Source organism: Hylobates moloch, unplaced genomic scaffold, assembly GCF_009828535.3.
Source record: "Hylobates moloch isolate HMO894 unplaced genomic scaffold, HMol_V3 SCAFFOLD_8, whole genome shotgun sequence".
Lineage (NCBI taxonomy): Eukaryota > Metazoa > Chordata > Mammalia > Primates > Hylobatidae > Hylobates > Hylobates moloch.
In genome coordinates, this window is record NW_026652283.1 from 18137263 (window position 1) to 18153278 (window position 16016).

General features: G+C 43.0%; 1 protein-coding gene and 1 non-coding gene across 5 annotated transcripts in view; one reads left to right on the plus strand and one right to left on the minus strand.

Moving 5' to 3' along the window:
* Positions 1-362: 362 nt before the first annotated feature.
* The window catches only part of AEBP2 (AE binding protein 2), a 163531-nt gene continuing 147877 nt past the window's right edge, over positions 363-16016 (plus strand). Inside the window, exon 1 of one of the 4 annotated variants that reach the window (XM_032159770.2) lies at positions 363-1240. In XM_032159770.2, the coding sequence (XP_032015661.1) occupies positions 573-1240 (668 nt within the window). In that variant the 5' untranslated portion in view covers positions 363-572. Of the gene's footprint in view, positions 1241-1264; positions 1596-16016 lie in introns of those variants that run through there. The other 3 variants (XM_032159768.2, XM_058443403.1, XM_058443404.1) reach the window with 3 other exon arrangements.
* On the minus strand, positions 6810-6916 carry LOC116473918 (U6 spliceosomal RNA). Its single transcript, XR_004249481.1, has one exon. It is a non-coding gene; the product is annotated as a U6 spliceosomal RNA (small nuclear RNA).

Consider the following 16016-nt stretch of genomic DNA (forward strand, 5'->3'; position numbering starts at 1 on the left):
GTAGTGTTTTAATTTTTGCCCATTTTAAACGGCTCTCTTCGTAGACTGTAGGCTCATTCTATTCCTGGCTCAGCGCCTGTACAGAGGGGACACTCCCCGAACACCCCCGGAATGAATGAGTTTATCGTGACAACTCGGAAGGCTGCTAAAATCCCCGGCCAGCGTTGGAGTTTTCAGTCCGCGTGTCCCTGGGCTTCGAAGCCCGGGAGGGCGTGGGAAGGTCCCGAGGAAACGCTGAGCACTTGCCGGGGCCGGGGCGGGGGAGGGCGCGGGGCAGCGGGGCGGGCGCCGGGCGGGGGCGCGGGCGCAGAACCCGCAGCCGGGGGAGGTGCAGCCTCGTGTCGCCGCGCAGGCGCGCAGCCGTCTCCGTGTGAGTGCGCGTAGTCGCGCGCCTGTCCCCGCGCGGGCTCCGTAGCGCGTGTGCAGGCTGACGCAGCTCGCGGGCCCTCCTCCTGCTCTGCAGCGGCGTCGGCGGAGTTTTGGGCGTTTGGGAGGGGGGCGAGGGAGCGAGAGTCGAGAGAGGGAGGCGGCGGCGGCGGCGGGGAGGAGGAGGAGGAGGAGCAGGCGCCGCCATGGCCGCCGCTATCACCGACATGGCCGACCTGGAGGAGCTCTCCCGCCTGAGCCCTCTGCCCCCCGGCAGCCCGGGTTCGGCGGCGCGGGGCCGGGCTGAGCCCCCCGAGGAGGAGGAGGAAGAGGAGGAGGAGGAAGAGGAGGCGGAGGCCGAGGCGGTGGCGGCGCTGCTGCTGAACGGCGGCAGCGGTGGGGGCGGCGGAGGCGGCGGCGGAGTGGGGGGCGGCGAGGCAGAGACGATGTCGGAGCCGAGCCCCGAGAGCGCCAGCCAGGCCGGGGAGGACGAAGACGAGGAGGAGGACGACGAGGAGGAGGAAGATGAGAGCAGCAGCAGCGGCGGGGGTGAGGAGGAGAGTAGCGCCGAGAGCCTGGTGGGCAGCAGCGGCGGGAGCAGCAGCGACGAGACCCGCTCGCTGAGCCCCGGCGCCGCCAGCAGCAGCAGCGGGGATGGGGACGGCAAGGAGGGCCTGGAGGAGCCCAAGGGACCGCGGGGCAGCCAGGGCGGCGGCGGGGGCGGCAGCAGTAGCAGCAGCGTCGTCTCCAGCGGCGGCGACGAGGGCTACGGGACTGGGGGAGGCGGAAGCAGCGCGACCTCCGGGGGCCGGCGAGGCAGCTTGGAGATGTCGTCGGATGGGGAACCCCTGAGCCGCATGGACTCGGAGGACAGGTCAGTGCTCTGAAGCGTTTCCCCTTCCCTTCCTCCTCTTGAACTCCCGGGCCCCTCAGAGGGGGACTAAGGCGACTTTTTGCCGCGATCCCCCTGCTCCCCGAATCCTCGGCCCCTCCCCCAGACTCAACTCGGAAATCTCTCGCCGTCGCCGCCGCGCCCCTCTCGCAGCGCATCGCGGCTTCCAACTCTCAAACCGTTCCCCCCCAACTCTCCTTTCCCCGCCCTCTTTCCCCTCGGCGCTTCGCTCCTCACGGACCTCAGGACGGCTCTAACTCGGAAACAGTCCCCAAACGGGCCCAGATCCTCTGGCGGAGCAGAAGAGGGCCTTGATGTACACACGTCGGTACTCAAGGTTAGCTTCTTCCAACCGTGTTCGGGAACACTTGTCAGAACTGTAATTGACAAGTGTTTCCAATATGGCTGGTCTCGCCTGGATTTAACAGAACTTCCTTGTCCAGGGGGGAGACCCCAGCTATCACTTTTCTCTACTTAAACAAAAAAAGGACTGTTCTTTTATATTAAATCATTGCCTCCCAAATCCCTCATTTGTAGTCAGTCATGTTGTCTCCAACGTGATTTTAACAATCTTTTCTATTTGTTTTGGGAGCATATCTGGGAAAAAGTTTTAAACACGCATAAATTGTTGTGGAAAAGAATAGTGAATTGATGGCCTTTTAAGATAACTTTGCGGAATCAGAGAGTTGGAATCGTAACAAAATAGTCTTGAAGGTACAACGTAGTTTGTGGCTTTATAGTAATGCTTCAACGTGAGAGTCATGATTTTAAATGATAATATTTAAAGTCATGCATTGGAGAGGTCTCGGAAGGAATGAGTATTATTTTTCTTACTAAAGCTTGTTAGAAGTAACTGGAGAGTGACAAAAATGCGCATTTTTTCAGAACATTTAAAAAGTGTGATAGTGTATGTTTCAGTTGTCCTATCATTATTTTTGATCTGTTTGAGTTAGTTGATTTTTAATGTACTTTTAAAAAAACGAGAATCACATGCCATATTATGCCACTTCTAAAGTTTATTAGCGTTTATTTTGACCATCTGCCTATGTTTTGACAATCAGTAGATTTTTTTTTTAAACATGTTCCCCAGAAAAGTATAGCAATGGAAATTTTAGTGGTCGATAGTGATTTTCATTTAAGAGTTTAATATTCTAAAGTTCTAGGAATTCTGATTAATTGATTAAAAACGAACACCTTAGTATTTAATGCTACAGGTAATACGGCGTCCTGGATATTTTGAAAATCTGGCATTAGATTCTGTTTGACATTAACGTCTAGTTAAGAAAATATCTTCGGGTAAAGTAGACTGTACAGACCTCAGAAAAAATGTGTTGAACTGTGTAGGCATGGCTAGGAAGGAGAATGTCTTCAAGAAAATCAAAAATTGATGTAAACTGCACAATGAAGCATGTGCTGTTTTTACCATTTTATTCTTCCCTAATACCATTACATATCTGAAAGTTGACATTAGTTTATAAAATCAGTGTTTTTCATTTACTCAGTGTATACGTATTATGCTTGCCTACCACTGTACAAATTAGATGTCTTCCATTTCATTCCCACAGCTGTGGTGCAAGATAGGTATTATTTTGACTTCCGTTTAACAGATGAAGAAGCAAGTTGAGTATCTTACTCAGGACAGTAAATACAGCATGGAAATGGTGGGCTGGATGTGAGCAAAGGTTCTCAAGTCCCCTGTTATTTCACTTAAGAGTTAGAATAATTCACCTTAAATAAGTGAAGCCGGGCGCGGTGGCTCACGCCTGTAACCCCAGCACTTTGGGAGGCCGAGGTGGGCAGATCACCTGAGTTGGGAGTTTGAGATCAGCTTGGCCAACATAGTGAAACCTTATCTACATTAAAAATACAAAAATTACGCGAGAGTGGTGGCGCGTGCCTGTGTTCCCAGCTACTCGGGAGGCTGAGGCAGGAGAATCGCTTGAACCCGGGAGGCAGAGGTTGCAGTGAGCTGAGATGGTGCCACTGCACTCCAGCCTGGGCGACAGAGCGAGACTCCGTCTCAAAAAAACCAAGTGATATGTGTCAGAGTTTTGTTTTTAGTTAGTGTCCATTTACTACATCACTTCAGGAGACGAATTATTGGTTAAGTACATTTAGGAAGTGGAGTTGTGGCTTTTACATTTATGAGATATTTACTTGAGTATATAACTTTTACATCTTATTTCAGAATAAGAAGTAAAATACGGGTGTCACAAATCCAACTAAAGTTAAAACTTGATAACCAAGCAAACTTGGTTTTCTTAATGCTTAATTTTAGAGACTACAAAATGCTGTTTTTAATGTCACCATTTCAGGGTAATAGATTTGTCACTTGTATGAAGAAGTCTTACTAGTGAAACTGGCTTGGGGTCTTAATAATCTTAATTCTGAAACATCTCCTTGTTGCCTTTGAGATTTTTCTCCCAGTTATTTTGAGTTTGGAAAGGATCCGTAATTCTTATAAATTACTGTAGATTACATCAATCTGTGGATTTTATAGATTGATTTCATGGTAAGAAAACTTCATTTTTGTAACTAATGGAAGGATAATCTTAGTTTTAAAGTGCTCTATAACATTTTTAGGCATTCCTATTACAAGGATTCTATTATCATAATGCCCATTTACCTTTCCCATCGTTTTGATTACGTTGTACTTTTTAGTTTATCTGATATGCTCTAGAATTTGTTGAACATCTTTGTTAAATATCTTTTTCTTTTTTTTTTTGAGACGAGTCTCACTCTGTCGCCCAGGCTGGAGTGCAGTGGTGCAATCTCGGCTCACTGCAACCTCTGCCTCGTGGGTTCAAGCGATTCTCCTGCCTCAGCCTCCTAAGTAACTGGGATTACAGGTGAGTGCCACCACCCCTGGCTAATTTTTTGTTTTAGTAGAGATGGGATATCACCATGTTGGCCAGGCTGGTCTCGAACTCCTGACCTCAGATGATCCTCCCACCTCAGTCTTCCAAAGTGCCGGGATTACAGGAGTGAGCCATCACCGCAGGCCATATTAAATATCTTCAGTGCTACTTTTAAAAAGATAATTAGGCTGGGCATGGTGGCTCACCCCTGTAATCCCAGCACTTTGGGAGGCCGAGTCAGGCAGATCATTTGAGGTCAAGGAATTCCAGGACCAGCCTGGACAACATGGTGAAACCCCATCTCTACTAAAAATACGAAAAAATGAGCCAGGCATGGTGGTGCAGGCATGTAATCCCAGCTACTCAGGAGGCTGGGGCAGGAGAATGGCTTGAACCTGGGAGGCGGAGGTTACAGTGAGCTGAGAGTGCACCACTGCACTCCAGCCTGGGCAACAGAGCAAGACTCCATCTCAAAAAAAGATAATTAGATATAAAGACATAGATATTAAGAGGTTATGACCTGAGATGTCATTTATGGTATTGGAAGGTTTTGTGGTAAACAGTGACTGATTTATGAAATGATTAAATACCACTTGGTACAAAAAGTTGATTTTTTTCCCCCCAGAAGAAAGTTGTTCAAAACCAGTGTAAGTTTATACCGTGTGTATTTTAGTAAATTTAGAAAATCTTGAAATTTATATGTAATTTTATTTTTACTTTGGTTATAAAGATAGTAGGGAGAAGTATTTTGGTTATAAAGATAGTAGGGAGAAGTAAATAGCTGTGTGAAACCACTAAAAACTAGCTTTTTTTTACTTTGAACTTTTTTTCTCTTCAGTGAAGCTGAAGTACTTTTTAAAAAAGTTATGCTCCTAGGTTAATTTCAGAGGCTATGGTAACTTTAAAAAATAAAAATAAAAAAATTTTAAACATAATTTTATTTTCATTCTTCCAACACAGTATCATGTAAAAATAGTTTAAAATATAGTTGAATGAATGAGTCATCCAAAAAGTGATCAAATGTCGGCACTTGTTACTGAACGTGTATTTATGCTAAAAAAGTTAATGCCAAGAAAATAGAAGACAGTCTCAAGTTCAAGTAGTAAATTAGCTTTTAAATGGAATTTTAATATTTAAAATGCCCGTGGAGTTAGTTTACAAATTAGTACTAGCTATTGAATCAGTTAATATATGAAAGTACTCTTGGCCAGGCATGTGGCCCACACCTGTGACCCCAGCACTTTGGGAGGCCGAGGAGGGCAGATCACGTAGGTCAGGAGACCAGCCTGAGCATGAACCACCACACCTGGCCTAAATCTTAATATTACTACCTATATTTAGATTTTTGAGTAGTATCTCTGAACTTTAGTTCCTCAACTACAAAACAGGTATTACTCTGAAGTGTTGTTTTGTGGTTCAAGTGAAATAATTTCTGTTAAAGAGCGCCGTGAACTGTTTTGAGGAATCCATCCACGTTGCTTGAATGTGTGCATCTTTTCTGTTGTGGAATGGTATATTGGAGGGCAGGGACGTTTTTGCTTTTTCAGGATCTTTGTAAGTACCTAATATCTTGGGTGTGGTGAATACTCCATTAATTACTAGCATTAAATTGAAAATACCAACAAGTAGTATGTATGTATGCATTTATTTATTTATTTTGAGACAGAGTCTTGCTCTGTCACCCAGGCTGGAGTGCAGTGGCGCGATCTCAGCTCACTGCAGACTTTGCCTCCCGAGTAGCTGGGACCACAGGCACCTGGCCCAACGGTAGTATTTATTTAACGTCTTACTACTTCAGGTCTCTTGTCTATGAAAGGGGGACAATAATGGTTCCTATCCTGTAAGATTGCTATGTGAATTGTAGAGTATTTGATACACGTTTATTAAGTGTTTACTATGTGATGGGTATATTCTACAGATGTATACAGAATCCCTGTTACGTGACAGGTGCTTTATTTTTTTTGATATAGGGTCTCACTCTGTCACCCAGACTGGAGTGCAGTGGTGCGATCTTGGCTCACTGCAGCCTCTGCCTCCCGGGTTCAAGCAATTCTCCTGCCTCAGCCTCCTGAGTACCTGGGATTACAGGCGCCTGCCACCATGCCCTGCTCATTTTTTTTTTTTTTTTTTTTTTTGTATTTTTAGTAGAGAGGGTTTCACCATGTTGGCCAAGGCTGGTCTCGAACTCTTGACCTCAAATAATCTGCTTGCCTTGGCCTCCCAAAGTGCCAGGATTACAGGCATGAGCCACCGTGCCCGGCCTCATGCCAGGTACCCTTCTAAATGCTGGGCATACAGCAGGGTATAAAACAGCCCTTACCTCATGAGTGGCAGAGAGAATCACTGCACAAATGAATTGATAATAGCTAGTAATGTCTATTATTATGAAGTGCTGTACGATCTGGAATGCCCAAAAGTACTATATCAATCAGGTGTTAGATGTATGGCAAGAGTCTGCAAATGCGTGTTGCAGAAATTTGCAAAAGGATATGGTAGACTAAAATATTTGATTACAGCATGTACATTTTAATCAGTTTTCTATGACTGTTCTGTGGTGGGCCTAAAAGCCTTCATATGAAACCTTTCATTTTAAATTGTTTTTTAATATGTACGTGCGGCTAGTTATAAAAAAAGATAACTAGCTTTTTTTTTAGATGATAACTAGCTGCACGTACATATTAAAAACAATTAGAAAAGAAATGGAGTGCTTCATGAATTTGCATGTCATCCTTGTGCAGGGGCCATGCTCATTTTCTCTGTATTGTTCCAAGTTTATCATATATGTTGCTGAAGCAAGCATGCCAGTTATCTATTGGTAAAAGTTTTAGAATAAATTTTCTAGTAATGGCAGTGCATAGCAGTGATCTAAGCTATGATTATTTTTGTGATGAGTAGTTTGCATTTGTGAAAGTAGTAATTATATTGATCTTAAAAACTAAGACCCATTGCGCCCCATTTAGTGATAAGAAACACGATGATATCTCCTCAAGATACTTAGTTTTTAAAGAGCAGGCTAAAGAGATTATTGTATTCTGTTTTTTTTCTGTATATTGCGACATGGTGCATTCAAATTAGAGCTGGAGGCAGGTATGGTTACTCACACCTGTCATCCCTGCACTTTGGAAGGCCAAGGTGGGAGGGTCCCTTGAGCCTAGGAGTTTGAGACCAGCCAGGACAATGTAACAAGATCCCATCTACAGGCCGGGCATGGTGGCTCACGCCTGTAATCCCAGCACTTTTGGAGGCCGAAGCAGGCAGATCACAAGGTCAGGAGATCAAGACCATCCTGGCTAACATGGTGAAACCCCGCCTCTACTAAAAATACAGAAAAAAATTAGCCGGGCATGGTGGCGGGCACCTGTAGTCCCAGCTACTTGGGAGGCTGAGGCAGGAGAATGGCGTGAACCCAGGAGGCGGAGCTTGCAGTGAGCAGAGTTTGCGCCACTGCACTCCAGCCTGGGCGACAGAGTGAGACTCCTTTTCAAAAAAAAAAAAAAAAAAGATCCCATCTACAAAAAATGAAAAAATTAGCCAGATGTGGTGGCACATGCCTGAATTCCTAGCTACGTGAAAGGCTGAGGCAGGAGGATCACTTGGGTCCAGGAGTCTGAGGCTGCAGTGAGCTGTGATCGTGCCACTGTAGTCAAACCTGAGTGACAGAGCAAGACTCTCACCAAAAAAAAAAAACAAAAACAAATTAGAGTTGGAATGTGTTGTATAGTCAGTGACTAAAGATTTTGTGTGGGAAGGGGGACAGATTTTAGGCTTGGGTAAATGATGAAGAGAGAATTCTAGAAAGCCTAACTGAAACCACGTAGGCAGGAATGAGCGTAGCATGTTCAGGAGACTTCCTGCCAACATCTAAGGATGCGCCAGTGGACCTGTAGGAATTAATGGTTCAAGTGAGGCCTTTCATGCCAACGCAAGTGTGTACGTCTCTCAGTATAGGTTTGTGAATCAAATTCTTTTTATTCTCTTCACTTTCTGGCTGTATAATTCCCTAGTTCACATTCAAGTCTTACTTTGAACAGGCTGGTTCCTTGTTAGACATGTTGTCAGCGTTCCGAGTTCTTTATTGCCCTCACCCCAATATGGGTAATTGTTTACCATTTATCTCCACTGCTGGGTTGTGTGCTCCCTGAGAAGAAAAACCATGTCTGTCTTGATTGGCACTTTCTTTATCTGTAGCACCTGGCTACGTAAATGTTATTTATTTCTGAATACGTTTTCTTGAGGATTTAATTTGAACAATAGTTTGCATTGTTTTTCCAGACACAACCGTCACTAGAATAACTAAAGAACATTGAGTAGTGAAAGAGCATAGACGTAATCTAACTTCTCAGAAGTTGCTTCCTTATCTGTAAAATAGGAGCAGTGTTAGGATTAAGTGAGATGACATGCAAAGGCGTTGTGTATTTACTTCATAGAGTCATTTATGTCCCCATTTCTCATGCAGAGATGGTGCAGTGGAAAGAATACTCCAGCTGAGGATAAGTGATCAGTATTGTAGTCTTGACTTTATTGTCATCAGGAAATGTGGCAAATCATTTATTTCTGTGAAGCTCAGATTGATTCTTTTTCTTAAAAATGAAGGTTTTTGACTAAACAGTGTAAAGTAATTTGGAGCTCAAATGAGAGGGTACTGCTGTAGAGTTGGCAAGTACTTTAAATACAGTTAAATAGATAATGTATTATCTTCTTTAGACAAAGTTGGAATGTTGCCTTGTGTGGCTTTGTTATATCCAGGATCTCAAGGATATTTTAGGTAGGTTCTTTTGGGTTTAAAAATCACCATATTTCTTTTTAAAATTTTTTTTTAATTTTTGAAAATAGAGACTAGGTCTTGTTATGTTGCTGAGACTGGTTTTCAACTCTTGGGCTCCAGTGATTCTCTCTCCTTGGCCTCCCAAACTGCTGGGATTACAGCCGTGAGCCACCGTGCCTGGCCAGAAGTCATCGTATTTCTACTTCATATTTATGGTGTTGTATTGAAATATCCATTTGTGTTTATTTCCTCTAGGCTATAACATTTTAAAAGTAAAGATCAGGCCGGACATGGTGGTTCACACCCGTAGTAAAAATACAAAAATTAGGTGCATGCCTGTAATCCCAGCTACTTGGGAGGCTGAGGCAGGAGAATAGCTTGAACCTGGGAGGTGGAGGTTGCAGTGATCTGAGACTGTGCCGTTGTGCCCCAGCCTGGACAACAGAGCAAGACTCCATCTCAAAAAAAAAAAAGTAAAGATCAGGTCTCATTTATACTTGCAAAACTTGCCTTCTGCACTCAGTATGTCGTTGCCTGTATTCATTCTCAGTAATTGGTTGAATTCAACTGAACGTGGAGATACCTGATTGCATATTTCTTTCTCAGTTTCATTAGTGTGGGTGATGAAAGAAAAAGAGAACAGTTTTTTTTTTGTTTTGTTTGTACTTCGAGACAGGGTCTTGCTCTGTCACTCAGGCTGGAGTGCAGTGGTACCATCACAGCCCACTGCAGCCTCAAACTCCTGGACCCAAGTGACTCTCCTGCCTCAGCCTTCCAAATAGCTGGAGCTATAGGCATGCACTGCCATGCCCAGCTAATTTTTTCATTTTTTGTGGAGATGGGGTCTCCCTTTGTTGCCCAGGCTGATCTCAAACCCCTGAGCTCAAGCAGTCCTCCCACCTTGGCCTCCCAAAGTGCAGGGATTACAGGTGTGAGCCACCACACCTGGCCATCATTACTTTTCATAAATATTTTTTAAAGTACAGAGAGTAGATGAATTCGCAGTAGATTTTTTAGTGTTTTAAATTATAAATCTTGGAAATTGTTATTTCAACATGTGTTTTGAGGTGTTGAGTCGAGAATGACAGTAGTCATTCTTGTCAGAAATGCATACTGAAATCATCTGATATTTTTCCTCAAAATTTCTTTATGAAAGATCTTTTTGTGATTTAATACTAATTAAACCTTCAAATGTAATTGCTTCTTTATTAAATAGGTGTTCTTCATAGTGGATTTTTTTTTAAACATACCATCTTTGTGTATATACATTTCTCTGGAAATGTTTGTAAAAAGGTAAAGATAACTTCCTTAGTGTAATTGTGTTGAAGTGGAATGTTTCTAGTGTTTGTGAAGATATCAATTGCTGGCTGATATTTTAAGCTGGATGAAAAATGTGGGTGAAGTAATCTTAAAGGGTGATAGATTTGATATGAGAAATTTAAAGTAATGTGCTCAGTGCATAGTGGTGGTAAAAGAATGTAACCTACTTGTTTTCCATAGACTATATTTCATCATTGTTGCATAAAGTCCCTTTTGGCCAATTTAGTGAATGCTGCTGGGTCTTCGGGAAAGAAAATCGTTTGTCTTTAACCAGAGAAATAATTGTGGGGATAGAAAGTAGTCTTTTTCTTGATGATAAAAATTCATATTGCTTTTTAAATTACAGTGATAATAGCTTGTAGTAATAGTGATAATATCTTGGTTTTGGCTAATGATTTTTAGTGTGCTTCCAGTTCATTTTTTTTTTAAATTATTTTAGTGTGACAAAGCCATTTATTTTACTTGCCTTAAAAAATACTACTTAGGTTTCTCGCTAAAAATGATGAGCATTTACTATGTGCAAGGCTCTAGCTAGGTTTGGGAGTTTACTCTGAATAGAGGTTTATAGGTGACAGAACAAATTAACTGGATCATATGGGAACAGAATTCCTTCCACCTTAGATGAATAGGAAGGGCCTTAGGGAAATTTGACTTACTTATAACACACACATGTAATAAAATGGGCACTTGTCTTTACTTTTTTTTCTAATTGAGTTTATAGACCAAAAAGCCTACAGCACCACCGCAGTTTTGAAAGCAAAATCAGGTAGCCTTACAGAATCTGATGTGTCTGTAAATTTCTTAATCCTGTTTAAGACCAGTTTTATAATTTGCTCTTTGTCCTTCGTAAGTAGAAAAAGTGACTACCCCATTGCCCTGGGAAGGAAACTTTGGAGTTGGATTTGATGTTGTCATTGTTAGGCTCAAATCTGTTTCAGTGGCCTAAGTTCTAAATTTGGGACAATTGCTTTCTACCCTCAGTGTTGCTTTCTGTGACTGACCTTGAATTTTTATGAAGCTAATTGACTTGTAGGAATCAAATTTAATAGTTTATCTTGTTAGTAAAACTATCTGCCTGAATCGGTCAAATTTTATGTAGATGTTAAATATCTCTTTTGTGTTATGCACTGTGAATATACAAAACCAAAGAACTTTTGCTTGTGTGCTACATTAGATGAAAGTTTTGCATACTAGATGAAAATGTCAGCCTGGCACGGTGACTCATGCCTGTAATCTCAGCACTTTTGGGAGGCTGAAGAGGGAGGATAGCTTCAACCCAGGAGTTTGAGACCAGCCTAAGCAACGTAGTGAGATCCCAATCTCTACCCAACCAAAAAAAAAAAAAAAAAAAAAAAAAAGCCAGATGTAGTGGTGCATACTTGTAGTCCCAGCTACTCAGGAGGCTGAGGTGGGAGGATCGTTTGAACCTGGGAAGTTGAGGCTGCAGTGAACTATGATTGTGCCACTGTAATCCTGCCTGAGTGACAAGAGTGAGACATTGTATCAAAAAAAAAAAGGGTCATTTTTTTTACTTGCACTAAAGGAGTATTAGTGCCATTTTGGTGTATACCATAGGCTGTATTTCAGTTATTAAATCAGTAATTCATTGAAGTTTCTCCTTTGAATGTATAGTAGTATGACAGTTTTTTTTTTGGCATTACTGTTTTGCACTTGTTTGACTATGGGCAAATCTTAGTTTATCTGAAAGAAAGGCTACGAATAACAGTTTATTAGAGTTGTAAGCATTGCAGAGTTAATACACATCAAACATTGTTCCAGTTATTATGGCTTCATGACAGCCCTTTTCCAACATTTAGTAGTTTAAAACTACAGCATTTATTTTATTTATGAATCTATGATTTGGGCCGGGTTCTGCAGGGTCAGCTCATTTCTGCTCTACTTGGTATCAGCTTGTGGAAGCAGCTTAAAGACTGGGGACTGGAATCAGAATGCCCTCTGACTCATGTCATGTATCTGACATGTGTCTGGTGCCTGGGCTGGGAAGACTCATAACAGCTTGGGGTCAGAACAGCTGGGGCTTCTCAGGCATCCCTCTCTAGCTCTGTGTATGTTCTTCACGGGATCTCTTCAACTTTGCGGCTTCAGGGGAGCCAGATTTCTTAAATGGTAGTTGAGGACTCCCAAGCTGAGTGTTCCGAGAGCGAGCCAGGCTGAAACTGTGTTCCCTTTTATGACTTAGCCTTGGAAGTCTGGCAACATCACTTCTGCAGAAGTCTCAGGCCTGATCAAATTCAAGGGGAGGTAATACAGACCACACATATTAGTGCTGTATAAGAAGAAGAGGAGTTAAGGATGGGGTCTTTCAAAAGTGGCTATCTTTTAATTTTTTTTTTTTTCTTTTTCTTTAAGAGACAAGGTCTCGCTTGCTGGGTTGCCCAGGCTGGAGTGCAGTGGCTATTCACAGGCACAGTCATGGCATACTGCAATGTTGAGCTCTGATACTCAAGCCATCCTACCACCTTAGCCTCCTACAGTTGTGCATCACTGCACCTGGCATAAAAGTGGCCATCTTTTATTTTTATTTTTATTTATTTATTTAGAGACGGAGTCTTGCTCTATTGCCCAGGCTGGAGTGCAGTGGCGCAATCTCGGCTCACTGCAAGCTCCGCCTCCCGGGTTCACGCCATTCTCCTGCCTCAGCCTCTCCAAGTAGCTGGGACTACAGGCGCCCGCCACCACGCCCGGCTAATTTTTTTGTATTTTTAGTAGAGACGGGGTTTCACCGTGGTCTCGATCTCCTGACCTCGTGATCCGCCCGCCTCGGCCTCCCAAAGTGCTGGGATTACAAGCGTGAGCCACCGCGCCCGGCTATTTATTTATTTTTGAGATGGATTCTTGCTGTGTCACCCAGACGGGAGTGCAGTGGCACAATCTTGGTTCACTTCACCTCCACCTCTCGGGTTTAAGTGATCCTCCTGCCTCAGCCTCTTAAGTAGCTGCGATTACAGGCATGTGCCCCCACACCCAGCTAATTTTTGTATTTTTAGTAGAGGTAGGGTTTCACCATGTTGGCCAGGCTGGTCTCGAACTCCTGACCTCAAGTGATCCGCCCACCTTAGCCTCCCGAAGTGCTCGGATTTTTATTTTTATTAATATGGAGTTTCACCATATTACCCAGGCTGGTCTTGAACTCCTGGGTTCAAGTGATGTGTCTGCCTCGACCTCCCAAAGTGCTGGGATTACAGGCAAGAGCCACTGCTCCTGGCCAAAAGTGGCCATCTTTAAAAAAATACGATCTGACACAAGCACATAGAACAAAGCAGGATGTATAGCAAATGCTCAGTGTTAGCTGTTAATATAAAAAGTAGAAACAAGATTTAGAGTGCCTTTTGCTATTTTATATAGTAGATTACATAATTGCTTTTTTTTTCCTTAACAGTCATAACCTGTAACAGGCAAGATTGTTAATGGTTTTCTTTTCTTTTTTTTTTTGTTGTTCATGGTTTTCTTGAAGTACCTGTTTCATTTGGTTGTTTTAGCTTTTAATCCCTTTGTCAAAGCTAGAATAAATATTAGGGCAAATAATTATAATCTGTTTCAATGAATGGAGATGAGAAATGGTAACTCAAGTAAAGAATTTTTACTCTTAGAGTTGTACATTAGCTGTACAACTTCAGAGTTCTTAAGATATAGGGGATTCTTAAATGCTTTTGCAATGTTTTGAATTTTACCCTTTAAGAAATTGATTATAAGGGCGGGAGAGACATTGTGTAATCTTTCTAGTATAAGTGGCAGTTTTATAGATGAAAGGAATATCACCTGTTAGCTGAATGATAGTTTACCTGTTGATATGATTAGATTAGGATTTCCTTTGTATCGTTGTAATGTTTACCTAGTTTGATAAATAGGCTTTGAAAAACTATATAGAGTTTCTTTTTTTTTTTTTTTTGAGACGGAGTCTCGCTTTGTCTCCCAAGCTGGAGTGCAGTGGCGCCATCTCGGCTCACTGCAAGCTCCGCCTCCCAGGTTCATGCCATTCTCCTGCCTCAGCCTCCCGAGTAGCTGGGACCATAGGCGCCCGCCACCACACCCAGCTAATTTTTTTGTATTTTTAGTAGAGATGGGATTTCACTGTGTTAGCCAGGATGGTCTCAATCTCCTGACCTCGTGATCCACCTGCCTCACCCTCCCAAAGTGCTGGGATTACAGGCGTGAACCACCGTGCCCAGCTGACTTACATTCTTTCTTAAACCTTTTTTTGTAGAGATGGGGTCTTGTCATGTTGCCCAGGCTGGTCTCGAACTCTTGGCCTCAAGCAGTCCTCTCACTTTGGCCTTCCAACATGTTGGGATTATAGGCATGAACCACTGTGCCTGACCTACATCCTTTTTTTTTTTTTGAGAAGGAGTGTTGCTGGAGTGCAATGGCTCGATTGATCTCAGCTCACTGCAGCCTCCGCTTCCTGGGTTCAAACGATTCTCCTGCCTCAGCCTCCTGAGTAGCTGGGATTACAGGCATGCAACACCACGCCCTAATTTTTGCGTTTTTAGTAGAGATGGGGTTTTGTCATGTTGGCTAGGCTGGTCTCAAACTCCTGACCTCAGGTGATCCGCCCGCCTTGGCCTCCCAAAGTGCTGGGATTATAGGCCTGAGCCACTGCACCCGGACAAATGAATTTAAATTTGAAGTGAGTGTTTGTGGATGATACATGTTTATGTCAGTTTTAGCATCCAGTTTCTTTCTTTCTTTGTTTTTTAGACAGTCTTGCTCTGTCACCAGGGCTAGAGTGCGGTGGAGGCGGGATCACAGATCACTGCAAACTCCACCTCCACGGCTCAAGTGATTCTCCCCGCCTTGGCCTCCCAAAGTGCTGGGATTACAGGCTTGATCCACCATGCCTGGCCCCCAATTTATATCTTTATTCTGTTTTGGCTGCTTGGTTCTGCAAATCTGATTTGGAGATATGGACAGTCTCCATGTCTCCATGTGTACCTCAGTTTGTTCTTTTTTAAAAATGGAGACGGGGTCTCGCCATGTTGCTAGGCTGATCTCCAATTCCTGAGCTCAAGCTGATCGCCGCCTCTGCTTCTCAAAGTGCTGGGATTAACAGATGCGAGCAACTGCGCTGACCACATTAGTTCTACTGATTTAGGAACAGGGATTAGTAGTAAGGACATTTTATTTGGAAGACAACATTGCTTAGTGACTTTAATTGTTTTCACTTCCTGTCACAAATGCAAAAGTGACCAGAACCTCACACTGAATTCTTAATACTGTTTTATGTCAACTTTTAATTGTTACCACACACACACACTTGGCTAGACCCCTAAGGGAAGGGAGGATTCACAAAGTAATTGTGGGGAAAGGCCTTTAATTGGTTAAGGTATAAGGTATATGATTTGCAGGCATGATTTTATGTGAATGAAGATGTGAAGCCTTAAATTAGGGTGGTAGAAACACCAGTGCAGCAGAGCCTTAGCCTTTTTACTCAGTGATGTATTTATAGAAAATTCTGAAATTTGTAGATTTTAGTTTTTTTGAATGTCAATAAATTATGCTTGATTTCAGGTTATATACTCTCAATCCTTCAAGTCCTTGTCCTCTACCTTCCTTTAAAGTTAGACATTTCAGTGCTTGCTTTGGTGGCACATACACTAAAAAAAAATAAAGTTGGACATTTCAGTAGGCTAGACCTTACTAAAGATACGGCAGCTGGGTGGAGGGGGGAGAACGGCCCAAAGTTACCAAGGAAAATCTACAACACAAATGAATTTGCTCACAGAACTGAAAAGAAGACTGCCGATAAGGCTTGCCCCCATCCATTTGACCTCAGACTGAATTTCAAATTCAGCAG